At 41.0% G+C, this 13642-nt stretch overlaps 1 protein-coding gene across 3 annotated transcripts in view; it reads left to right on the top strand.

Annotated features, from left to right (window-relative positions):
• Positions 1 to 13086, top strand: part of LOC120236079 (coiled-coil domain-containing protein 30-like) — an 80336-nt gene extending 67250 nt beyond the window's left edge. For all 3 annotated transcript variants that reach the window (XM_039238710.1, XM_039238709.1, XM_039238711.1), the window contains exons 13-16: positions 3016 to 3152; positions 6167 to 6281; positions 12301 to 12368; positions 12725 to 13086. In XM_039238710.1, the coding sequence (XP_039094641.1) occupies positions 3016 to 3152; positions 6167 to 6281; positions 12301 to 12368; positions 12725 to 12812 (408 nt within the window). In that variant the 3' untranslated portion in view covers positions 12813 to 13086. The remainder of the gene's footprint in view (positions 1 to 3015; positions 3153 to 6166; positions 6282 to 12300; positions 12369 to 12724) is intronic.
• Positions 13087 to 13642: the final 556 nt, after the last annotated feature.

The following is a 13642-nucleotide window of genomic DNA, read 5'->3' on the forward strand; positions in this document are numbered from 1 at the left end:
CCCCACTCCTAAAATACTCATAGCTTTGTACGTGCCAAGGATTCCGGAAGAATTCATGCAATTTCAGTCATTCCATGGGCTGTTACGGTATGGTTAAGAATTCTAGACTACACACATGCGACATTTTTGGATCATAACAGATGGGTCACCAATGTTGGGTTCTTAATTTAAAAAGAAAATCCTCCTGTTACTCTACACTTCAGTGAGAGAGAAAAATAAGGTGGATTTTGCAGTCTCCTTCTATCTGGGCACCACACTGTCAAACTTTCAAAGACTCTAGGTTAGACTCACAATTAGGACAAGTATACAGAAGAAAGGAGCAATCCTGGTTCATGGGCCCACCAGAAATATTCTGCGTTATCTCTTTCTCGTACTGCCTGCCTTCGGCTTGCAGGCTTACATGGCAGACACAGCCCCCTTCTTTCAGCAGGTGTGTTCCCTTTTCCCCTGCCGGCACTGGGTTGAATAGTGTCGTCCACAAATTTCTGTGTGCCCAGAACCTCAGAGTGCGATCTAATTTGGAAATAAGGTCTTTGCAGGTGGGATTCGCTAGGATGAGGTCACAGTGGATTGGAGTTGGCCCAAAATCAAGGCCCGAAATCCAGGATGACTGGTGGCCGTAGGAGAAGAGCAGACACACAGAGACACGTGCAAGGGAAGAAGGCCACGTGATGATGGTTGCAGCTCTGCCAGGGAGGACTAGGGAGGACTTGCGAACACCAGAAGCTGAGAGAGAGGCGTGGAACCCCCAGAAGGAGCTAACCCAGCCAAAACCCCAATTTTAGACCTGTAGCCTCCAGAAATGTGAGAAAATCAGTTCCTGTTGCTTGAAGCCAGCCAGTTTGAGATTACTTGCTACAGCAGTTCTGGAAACCCGACGCATCTACCCAGAGACTGGCAGGTCTCCAGGAAGTACAGCTTAAAGATGGCAAATAAGCAGAGGCTAAGGAAGAGCACTTGGCCCTTTTGCTCACTGCCCTTGAAAGGGAGCTGTGGGCTTTGGCCGTAAACGGCTGTGGCTGCAAAATCTAGCTCTGCCACTTAAAAGCTCTGTGGCCTTGCACGAGTCTCTGGGTATCCTTTTCCTTGCCTGTAAAGTGGTGGAGCTGATCCCCATCTCACAAGGCTTTTGTGCAGTTAAAATATGAAATGCCTGAAGTGGCACCTGACACATACCACTTCCCATAGGTGTTACTTCCTTCTCTTTTGTGTGTAAGCTCTCCTAGAAACATGTTAAGTGGTAGATGCACAGTTCACAAGAGAAATTGTTAATGGAATGGGAGATACTTAGCCTAGAGAAGACTGATGTGAGATCTCCTTATGCCACAGTACTACACACCTGGAGGTCCTGACTTTACTTAGTTTAGGGCTTATGGACCAGAGCCATGAGCACAGAAAAGGCTGGGCTCCTTTCCAAGCACCAAGTCTGCAGAAAGTAGTACTACTTTTGGAGGCTTTGTTCCTTCAGCCTTCTCTTTTTAGGGTGAGCCAGCTGAGTCTTCTGACTCAGTAAACTTCTATTGTAAACTAGAATTCTATTATAAACATCCGAACCAGATTTCTCCAAATATTTTATCCTTTTATTAGACGATGTGTCCTGATTTTCTGGTTCAGGGAAAAAAAAAAGGTATTTCCAAAGGGCGGGGTGTCAGTAGCCTGCGCCCTCCAGTTTCCTTTCTAATTCAGTTGTAACTGCAGAGTATTACTTGCAAGATAACTTCTCAATCCTTACCAAAAATGTATTTAAATAAAAGCAGACAAGGGGCGCCTGGGTGACTCAGGCGCTTGAGCATCCAACTTCGTCTCAGGTCATGATCTTATGGCTCGTGAGTTTGAGCCCCACGTTAGGCTCTGTACTGACAGCTCAGATCCTGGATCCTGCTTCAGATTCTGTGTTTCCCTCTCTCTCTCTGCCCCTTTCTCTTTCTCTCTCTCTCTCAAAAATAAATAAACACTAAAAAATTAAAAAAAAAAAAAAGAGCAAACAAGATTACTGTTAGACATTGAAGGATCCCAGATGCAGGACTTTAAAACCTGGAGTCGTTTGTTTCAGAATATAATGTAATATCCTTTCCTATAGTTCTTAAATAGTAGATGGAGTCTTTTCTGAATGATCTATATTAGTGCCTTTCTTAGAAGAAAGAAAGAAAGTTGCCCCTCTTAACTCCATGATTCACCATCTGCCAGCAGCTCCGTATTCTTCTCCCACCCCACTCACTCCCACCATCAGCAGGTGGGGACAAACAGCAAAGGGTGAGGGCACTTAACGCTGACAGTCATTAGTGACGTGAGGAGGGCAATCCTACATTACTGAGCTCCTAAACTCCTCCCCAGCAGTGATATTAATATCTACGGACTCTTTCAATATAAGAAGGTTAGTATTGTTTTCACAAGATATAGTCCTTTTTTATTTTAGCTATAACTTCACTAGCTGTTGCTTTCAGGGAAAATTCTTGGTAGAAAATGAAACACGGGGTCAAGCTGGAAGTCTCTTCAGCATGATCACTTGCAAAGATACTCTCAGTAGCCGGCTTACCTGCTTCATTTGCCAAGGCAACTGAGATCCTGACACTGCTTGCCAAGTGAAGGGACTAAATGCCCATCTTCCATCCTTTGCCTTAAGAAGACTATCACCACAATGCAGACGGAGACGTATAATAGAGAAATGGCAAACTGGAGCTTCAGGGGGTTCCACTGTATTTGTTAGTGATTTGATACCTATGGTATTAGAATACATATGAGAGCCTTGGGAACTGACTGGATATTGAGTGCTCAGGTATTTTAAAATGTTAACCCAGAAGAATGATTAATTGCTCAAAAAAAAAAAAAAAAAAACAAAACACCACGACAAAAAAAAAAATAACCAAAATAAACAGAAGAACTCCCTAGCTGACAATGTCGGCAAACAGGTGAAAACAGACCAGGGGGCAGGAGAGGAAGTCAACAAGGGAAATTTGCTGTCACCTTTATCATTCTTCTTTCTGCTGTAGTAACGAGGGACTTTATTGTCTCCAGGAGAAGGCATTGCAGGACCAGGTGACTGCTCAAAATGATATACTGCTCTTAGAGAAAAGGAAACTTATGGAACAAGTCATAGACCAAGAAGAACTAATCCAGGGCAATAAAGGGATATTATCTTCAGTCCAGAGCAGGTAGGTGCAGTACTGACAGGAGCCAAGGAACTCCACCAAGATGCTTCTCCCTCAACAAAGAGATTATTCCAGAGACTATCCCTTGAGTTTGCAGCCTATCTCATAACTGTTGCTTGCTTATCAGCTGTTTCCAGGAGTTCATGCAAAAGCTGTGAAATTAAAGAGAAAAAGATCATGGACGAGGTGGGTCGGCCATGCAGCTGGGCTCTCTCACATGGGCGTTGCCTGACTGAGGGCCTGCTCATTCTGCCCTGTGACTTTGTGTGTTGACACTCATTTGTATCATTCAATACCTATGGAATTAAGGGAGATCAAGAGAGGATCAGGCTCATACTAGTGACTTAAATCCATGAAACCCATAGGACACCCAATGTATTCATTTGTAATGAGAAGTATCCCCAGCAAAGAAAACTTCACATATTAGCCAGCCCAAGCCCTCTCTCCTCTATAGGAAACTTCAATTACAATCAAAGTTTTCCTGAAGCACAGAATTAGGGCAAAGATAGTGGGTTGATCTTAACAGATAGTGTCACCAATAATGACTCTAATAAGGGCACCGGGGTGGCTCAGTCCTTAAGCCTCTGACTTTGGCTCAGGTCATGATCTCACAGTTCGTGAGTTCAAGTCCCACGTTGGGTGAACTCGAGCCCTGCTTTGGGTAAAACACAAGCCCCTCCCAGGTAAGCCCCGCTTCCCTCCACCCCCTACCTCTCTCTCTGCCCCCTTCCTCACTTGCACCCTCTCTCAAAAAAAAAGCTTATAGGGGCGCCTGGGTGACTTAGTCAGTTAAGCGTCTGACTTTCGCTTGGGTCATGATCTCGCGGTTCGTGGGTTCGGGCCCCGCGTCGGGCTCTGTGCTGACTGCCAGCTCAGAGCCTGGAGCCTGTTTCGGAGTCTGTATCTCCCTCTCTCTCTCTGACCCTCCCCTGCTCACTCTCTCTCTCTCCTAGAAATAAATAAAAAAATATTTAAAAAATGAAACTTATTTAAAAAAAAAAAAAAAGCTTATAATGAGGGGCGCCTGGGTGGCTTAGTCGGTTAAGCGTCCGACTTTCGCTTAGGTCAAGATCTCGCGGTTCGTGGGTTCGAGCCCCGCGTCGGGCTCTGTGCTAACTGCCAGCTCAGAGCCTGGAGCCTGTTTCAGTCTGTGACTCCCTCTCTCTCTGACCCTCCCCTGCTCACGCTGTCTCTCTCTCTCTCCTAGGAATAAATAAAACATTTAAAAAAAAACTTATAATGATTAACATTTTTCGAGCACTCACTATGTGCTTGACTCTGTTCTAAGCTCGCTCTCTCTCACTAATCCTCACACCGGTCCCAGGAGGGAGACAGTGGGATTAGCCTTATTTCATGGGTGAGAAAGCTGAGGTCCAGAGAGGCTCAGGACCTCAAGCAGCCTAGTCAGTGACAGAGCAGCGTGTGAACCCCAGTAGCTTAGCTCTAGAGCCCACAGCACCCGAGTCTGTGGGGAGATCTGTTCAGCAGATTGGAACTCTCCATTCTGCTCTTGTGGGCACCTGCTTCTCTGAGCAGACCTGGAGAGTCTCTGATTATCTTTTACTATCCATGTCTCCCCTTTTATGTACTCTATATAATCCATTGCCTTTCTCAAACTATGTCATTGATTTTGACATTCCCTATGCAACTGACTTGTTACCTGTGCCTTAATATTAATGATATTCCCATCTTGCCCTCCTGAGGGCATGTTCTGGCCATCTGGATTGGACTTGTATGTTTTCCTTAGAGTACGTTTCTTCTACAGGATGCTTCTTCCTTTTACAGATGAGAAAACCGAGGCTCAGATTTGGTATTTGCCAAGGATCACATAGCAAGTAAATGGTGGAACCAAAACTCAAACACAAATCTCTGATCAAAACTATTGTACCGTCATGTGTCCCAACTAAACCGTGGCTCTGGAAAGTGAGCCTAGTATAGTGATTAAGAACTCAGGCTTACAAGTCTGAAATATCTGGATTGGCATCTCAGCAGCTCTATGATTTCCTGGTTTTATAGCCTCAAATAAGTTGCTTTTCTCTGAGCTTCAGTTTTCTCATATGTAAAATAGGCTCCATAATCACATTGACTTCATAGAGTTGTAAGGATCAATAAAATGAGCCAATACAGGGGCACCTGGGTGGCTCAGTCAGTTAAGCGTGCCGCTTCAGCTCAGGTCATGATCTCACGGTTCATGGTTCAAGCCCCACATAGGGCTCTGTGCTGACAGCTCAGAGCCTGGAATCTGCTTGGGATTCTGTGTATCCCTCTCTCTGCTCCTCCCCCACTCATTCTCTCTCTCTCTCTCTCTGTCTCTCTCTCTCTGTCTCTCTCTCTCTGTCTCTCTTTCTGTCTCTCTCAAAAATAAATTTAAAAAAAATAACATTTAAAATTTTAAAAAAATAAGCCAATACATGAACAGATTTAAATGTCTACTCTGTGGGTAGGTTACAGTGCTTAAGTGCATGGTAAGTACTTGGTAAATGGTTGCTGTTTCTGCTGCTACTACTACCACTACTACTGCTACTATTATTGGTGCTACTGCTACCGCTGTTACTACTGTTACTGTTACTGCTGCTGCTGCTACTACTGCTGCTTCTACTTCTGCTACTACCACTACTACTGCTGCTGCTACCACTACTGCTGCTACTACTACAAAAGTATAGGATGACTGTATGAGATCAGAACTGGATGCAGACTGGGTAGCTACACTATTTGGAGGGATGTAGAGTCTCTTGTTTCAGTCCCACCCCTAAATAGGATCATATCCTTCAGTAAGTTTCTCTGTTGCATATGGTATGTCTCTCTTCTCAGTATGTATTTAATGACTATGTACAGGCCAGAAGCTTATTAATTTCTACTTTATCTGGGAACACGGGAGGAATTATTCTTCCCAAGTTGGTTCCAAAATCTAGGCAGTGGGCTAAGACCCAGAGCCAGTTGGAAGTGGGACATAGTTTTGAGTTTTTAGTAATGATACAGAAATTTTTAGCTATTCTTCTGATTTATCCCATTCTTAGAGCACTTCTCCTGGATAAAGAAAATAAGCAATTGTATGAAACCAACCTCCAGCTCATCCAGCAGGTTGGCCTCTTAGAGCATATCATAAGAAGCATCCAGATTCACAAAGGAGAGGTAAGATGGGTGCTGCTATCAGGCCCTTCATATGAAGCCTAGTTGCTAAGGGTATTAAGTTCTCCCTTCCCTTCATCTTCATATAGTTGTAGGCTGTACTTGGCCTCATGGTGGACTATGGCAAAGAGGCCCATTGGCTGCACCAGGGCAGCAGACTCTGAGACTGCTCTTGGCCAGCTTTGTTCTTTACTGAGTCAGCTTTTATTAAATGCTCTCATCCTATGTGATCCCAAAGCGATTTGTGCATGCCTCATAGCTTCTTCCCTAACACTATGTCATTATTGCCTTTTTTGGCTTCTCTATCTAATTGACTCAGCAGTGAGATCCTGGAGGGCAAGGATTGTATCTCATATGTCATTGTATCTATAGACAGGTGCTCCCTAAACATCTGAGAATAAATGAATATTAAATATTTTCACATATATGCCTCATTCTCAACAACCCCGTTTGCCATGGATTATTTTAGCCCTGTCTGAAAAATGAGCAAATCTGAGACTCCCAGTGGTAAATGAAGCTAGTCTGGTCTGGCGAGGAGTCAAGCCTAAGGAGAACACCAGAGTCAGAGAAAGAGAGTCAGAGACAGAGAAATTGTGTTACAAACCTCCAAACAGACAGGTAGCCAAGTCCAGACAGATGTGGCAAAGAGTATAGGTTCAGCGAAGGTCCAGAGTCTAGCTGGTGAATGTGTCAGCAAGAAGGACTTCAGGGAGCAGAGTTGCATTCTGAATCCAGGAGAGAGAGACTGCTTTCTTTTTCCCCTGGCTATTTCACCTCCTAGATGTTTCATCCCAGGATACTTTATGTAGATCCTGCTTGTTGGGTACTATTGCTATGAGCATAAGACCCACATCTGGTTTGCTCTAGGAAAGGTGGTTATTTCCAAGCTACATGAGTTGTTTTGTAGACTTTGTCCAAAGTAGAACTGCCAGAGGTGCCTGGGTGGCTCATTCAATTGCACATCCCACTCCGATTTCAGCTCAGGGTTGTGGGATCAAGCCCCATGTCAGGCACTGCACTGATTGTGGAGCTTGCTTAAGATTCTCTTTCTCCCCCTCTGCCCCTCTCCCCTGCTCACACTGTTTCTCTCTCTCTCTGAAATAAAATAGAACAAAAAACCTATTTTTTTAAAAGCAGAACTACCAGATTATATGGCTTAATTTCCAATAGTTTATGTTTTTGCTTAAGCTACAACTGTGCTCAGCTGTCTAGTCATTCATGGGTACCTGGTTAGCTCAATCAGAATAGCATGTGACTCTTGATCTTACGGCCACGAGTTCAAGCCCCACATTGGGTGTAGAGATTATTTAAATAAATACATATTTTTAAAAAATTGTCTAGTCATTCACCATTCTACTATTTATTCAACAAACATTTATCAACTCCAGGAACTATGCTATGTCCTAGGAATATGAAGATAGATCCTGTTTCGAGAGGTCTTTAGTCTAGTAGAGAAGGGCAGAGACGTGCATGAATAAGCACTATAGTATTCTAAGTGGTGAGTTGGAGCCTTAATGGAGTATATACTAGAACAATAGCCTTGACATCCACAATATTATTCTCAAACAGGTAAGAAATGTGACATGGATCAGGATTATACTACATCAAGCTCAATGTTTCATGTATGACAAAAGTACCAACTTATAACATCTTCATATCTGTTAAAACAACTCCAAAATCATTTTTAAATTTAGAATCTTAAGGATCTTCCAGTTCAGCCCCCTCATTTTATACAGGATGGAGAGAAAACCCAGAGAGGTTAAATGATATGCCTGAGTCACACAGCTACTGCTGACATTTCTCATATCTTTTGATTCTTGTTAATTGAGTATCACGCTAAAAACAAACCAGTGTATAGATCCCTGAGATCAGATATATCCTAGATCTCTTCCTACCTTGCAATACCTCAAAGGCTAAAATGGTGAGAACTTGACATTTGTTGAGTGCTTACTATGTGCCTGGTACTGTGCTAAGCATTTTATGTACATTATCTCATTTAATCTACAACATGATCTTTCCATTTTCACAGCTGAGGAAACTGAGCTCTAGAGAGGTGAAGTGACATCATTGCTTAAGGCACATAACAAAGCAGTAGAAGAACAAGGGCTGAAAACAACTCTCTTTGGTACTTTGTTCTTAGCCACTATCTCATTATACCCCAAGTCTACTACTTCCCTTACAGGGCTATCGGGGTAACTAGGGACATAACCTTGTAAGAGACCATAATGCTTCCTGTATTATAATCGTATCTTTCTTCTCTATTGGGTTATAAATATACGCCATGAGAGCAGGGTCTATGCCCATCATGTTACCCTCTGCATCCCAAGCACTTAGCCCTTGGGTTACAGCAACAACTTAAAACATCTCTTTTCAGTCTTTCCTCTTAATCTGTCCTGCCCATGCCTCCAGACTAATCTTCATGAAGCACTACCTGCTTTCATAGTACTTTATCTCATGGAGTTTCAAAGACTTCCTTTGTCTTTGAGATAAACCTCATTCATTCAGCAAATATTATTAGGCATATATAGGCATTATAATCCAATGTAGAATATGGGCCTTCTTCTGTTCCCATATGGTCTAGATATGATGATACATGAGATACAGTGTCTGCCTTCACAGACCTCAGCCCCAGTGAGAGTGACACCATATCGCTGGCAACTACCATCCACTGTGGTAAGTTCTATAATAGCAGTAGGCCCAGAATGCTGTGAATGCAGGAAGAGTGATATCTAAACCTGTCTGGGGTACTTAGGGAAGGCTTCCAGAGTTGTTGACGTCTAAGCCAGAAGAACTGAAGCCACATAGAAATCTTCCGTAGTCCAAATACCTTTCTGACATCAAACAAGTCTGATCAAACAAAACTAATCTATTAACAGTTTCTCCCAGAGCTCTGAAGTTTCCTCCCTCCAGATCATGTATTTCCCTTACTTGGAAACACACATCCTACATTCCTTCTTTCATCTTCCTGGCTTTTGTCTTTTGAAGTCCTGTTGTTCCATTAGTCTATAGCCAGAGGGGTCTTTACAAAATATACTATGAGCATATGATTCAAACCATGCAATGGCTTCCCACAATCTTCACGATAAAACCCAAGTTTTCCAATGCAGTCTTCATATTCTCCATGACCTGGCCTCTGTCATTCTTACCTATCTCATCCCTGGTTGGTTCCTCTTTCCACTCTTGGCTCCACATTGTCTGTGTCCCTGAATTCTATGGCATCTATCTCTCTCCCTCTATTGCCTTCTCCCATGCCTTTCTTCCCTCAGATTTTCTCTTGGCTTGTTCCTACCTTCCCTCAGAATTCTACCTAAATATCTTCTCTTCCATAAAGCTTTTTCTGAATCCCCCTCTCCCAAAATCTGGCTTTGTGTCCTTGATAGGTTTTCTCATTGCACCTTATGTGCCAAATCCCAGCTCAGCATTTTACTAGCTGTGTGAAAAAAGGAAACTTTGTTCACCTTCTAGTTCCCTCATCTGGGAAAATGAAGTAATAACACTAAAAGGTGGCCGTTCCACATAAAAGTCTGTATATGAATATTTATAGCAGCATTATTCAAAAAATTTTTTTAATGTTTTATTTATTTCTGAGAGAGAGAGGGCAGCATGAGCAGGGGAGGGTCAGAGAGAGAGGGAGACACAGAATCGAATCTGAAGCAGGCTGGGTCTGAGCTAGCTGTCAGAACAGAGCCTGATGTGGGGCTCAAACCCATGAACCATGAGATCATGACCTGAGCCGAGTCGGACGCTTAACCAACTGAGCCACCCAGGCACCCCTATAGCAGCATTATTCATAATAGCCAAGAGGTATAAACAACCCAAATGTCCATCAACTGACGAATGGATACATAAAATGTGGTATATCCACACAACAAAATATCATTCAGCCATAAAAAGGAATGAAGTACTGATCCATGTTATAACACAGATGAGCTTTAAAGATATTATGTGAAATGAAGAAAGCTGGTCACCATTTTCATATGATTCCATTTATATAAAATATCCAGAATAGGCAATCTATAAACATAGAAGTAGATGAGTAGTTGCCTAGGGGTGAGGCATTGGGGGATAACGGGGTATAGTTAAAGCGAATTAGGTTTATATTGGGAGTGATAAAAATGTTCTAAAATTGATTGTAATCATGGTTTTACAACTCTGTGAATATACTAAAAACAATTGAATTGTGTACTTTAAATGAGTGAATTATATAGTGTGTGAATTTTATCTTCATAAAGCTATTATAAGAATAAATTAATTATTTTCAGAGATGGCAACAGGGGATAAAGTAGAATGATTAGAATAATACACATAAATTACCTAGTGTATTATTTGGCAAATAGATGCCCTTCAATAAAGGTAGCTTCTTTCTCCCAGTACACATACATTCACTTGTTTCTATATTGAACACTTACTGAGTTCCTCCCATTGTTAGGTAAGTTCATGTTAATTAATTTGCACAACAACCCTGAAAGATTAGGTATTGTGATTCTCTCATTTTAGATGTAGGAGACAAAACTCAGAGAGGTGACAGGACATGTCAGAGTCTGACTAGTAGAGCCAGAATTCAAGCCTTGTCCTCTCAGTCAGTAAAATTTCTAATGCATTGTGAATTTCTCTGAATGCTAATTTTTTCTCCTTATAAAAGCTTCTGATTTATTTCAAGGTAACTAAGAATTTCTTACAGAAACTAGTTGACCTGCATCAAAGGTTAAACAGAGGTCCAAGTTTAGGGGAATCAATAAGCCTCCATAATTGTATGTAAAATTTGGTGTGTGTTGATGGGTTCCTGTGAGAAAGGGTATTTGGTTTTTAAAGTCATAGATTTTACCAAAACAAAGACACTTTTTTTTTCATGATTTAAAGGCACAGAAAATGTTTACCAGAGATTAAGTAAAAACTTACCTAAATAAATAGAATGGAATGATTATGTCTACTAATATAAAAATAGATGTAAAAAGTTGGCTTACAATGATAGTGCTAATACAAAAGTATAAGATTTATAATTACCAAATATTCTTCAGGTATTTAGGAATTACATTTTCTTTAGTTTTATTGAGATGTAATTGACATATGATATTCATTGTATAAGTTAAAAGTATACAGCATAATGATTTGATATACGTACGTATACAGTGCAAAATGATTATCACATTAAGATTAGTTAACATCTATCACCTCACGTAGTTAGTTGTTTTCCTAGTGATGAGAACTTTTATAACATCTATTTTCTCAGCAACTTTCAAACAATATAGTATTGTTAACTCTAGTCTTCATGTTGTACATTATATCCCCAGAGTTTATCTTATAACTAGAAGTTTGTGCACTTTGACCAACTTCAACTAATTCCCCCATCCACTACACCCCCACCTCTGGCAACCACACATCTTATCTCTGCTTCTAGGAATTGTTTTTGTTTTTTTTTTTTTTAGATTGTACGTGTATGTAAGATCATGCAGTATTTGTCTTTCTCTAATTGACTTATTTTACTTAGCGTAGTGCTCTCAAAGTCCATCTTTGTCATTGCAAATGGCAAGATTTCCTTCTTTTTTTTCTTACAGTTGAGTAACATTCCGTGTGTGTGTATGTGAGAAACATTTGCTTTACCCATTTATCTGTCCATGGACACAAGTTCCACGTCTCAGCTGTTGTAAATAATGCTGCTTCAAACCTGGGGGGGGGGGGGGAGTGTGTGCAGATATCTTCAGACCGTGATTTCATTTTCTCCAGCTATCCAGAAGTAGAATTGCTGGATCATATGGTATTTCTATTTTTAATTTTCTGAGGAAACCCCATATAGTTTTCCATAGTGGCTCCATCAATGTACATGCCTACCAACTGTGCACAAGGGTTCCCTTTACTCCACAACCTCACCAGCATTTGTTGTTGTTGTTTTTAATGATAGCCATCCTAACAGTGAGGGCGTTAGATCTATAACCAAAAATGTATATACTGCATAAGTTTTAGGATCGTATTGTCAATGGCTTATTATTATAATTTTAAATTTTCATCCTTTCTTTTCTTTTAGAAGACAACAATTAGTGGCATCCCTGAATTTGAAGTATTGAAAAAAATCTTGCCCCTTTCAAACTCCAGGTTAGTAAAGTCAAGACAATCATCTGCATGCTTGAGACTCATGGCTTCCTAACTCATCCTGAGTTGTTGGCTTGAGAAAGCACAGCATTTGGGTGTAATTTTGTTTTAGTTTTAGTATTTGAATCCTTTTCCAATTCCTTCTTTCTTTCTACTTTCTCACTCCTACCCCTGACAAATCTTGACTTAAAGTAGAAAGTAATCCATAAACATCAATTTAAGGTAAATGTTATTTATTTGGTTTCTTTTGTGTGATAATTGTGAAAAACTGAAATCCTATTGATGCCTTATCCCCGTAACCCCAAAGTACTACCAAGACATCCTATTTTCACAAAGTCCTCACATATGGCCATTCTTAGTTTTTCAGGACCAGGTTTGGTAGAGTCAGTTGGAAGTCTTCAAGAGATTGAAGAACATAAGTCAGAAGAAGCAATGGCAAACCCCTAGTTCTCCGAGTCCCTCTCATGTTCACAGAATTCCGAAGCTGGATACATAAATGTGCCTTTTATGAAAGAGACACATTGCCCCCAAGAACAAGACCAAAAGTCAGAAGTATAAAATCATTGGTGGCTAAAACTAGGCTGATCAAAGCTGCTAACAAAAAGCTTGGGCATGAAGGTGGAACATGACATAGTGAAGAGTTACCACAGATTCTTTCTGGACACCAACCAGGAATCTTCAGAATTGCTGATAAATTCATTAAACCAGTTGTAAAAATGGGTTCTCGAGTTTATTTGATGTCCTCAAATACCCTTGTGTTGATCAATAATAGTGACTTAAGTTCAATGGTTTAATTAGGTTTCTGTTCAGCAGAGCATATATATGGCTAATTCAGCACTTTTTCCCTGTTATCATGGGTATTATTAATTTTTTAAAAGCAAAACAATGTAATCATATTAAAGCAAATACTTTACAAAGAAATCTCCTATAATCCTGCATTTTCCACACAACTATTTTCATTTATTACTTTCTGGTTATTCAAATGCATATATTAAAAAAATTTTTAAACATTTTATTTTTGTGAGAGAGATCGCAAGTGGGAGAAGGGCAGAGAGAGAGAGCAGGAGACACAGAATCAGAAGGAGGCTCCAGGCTCTGAGCTGACAGCACAGAGCCCCATGCGGGGCTCGAACTCACGAGCTGTGAGATCATGACCTGAGCTGAAGTCGGATGCTTAACTGACTGAGCCACCCAGGCACCCCCAAACGCATATGTTTTAAATGGTTATATTGTATGTTCATTTTCATGGTCTGATTTTTAGTTTAATATAGTATAGA

This window comes from Hyaena hyaena, unplaced genomic scaffold (assembly GCF_003009895.1).
Source record: "Hyaena hyaena isolate Hyena2069 unplaced genomic scaffold, ASM300989v1 scaffold_144, whole genome shotgun sequence".
In the NCBI taxonomy this organism is placed as follows: domain Eukaryota; kingdom Metazoa; phylum Chordata; class Mammalia; order Carnivora; family Hyaenidae; genus Hyaena; species Hyaena hyaena.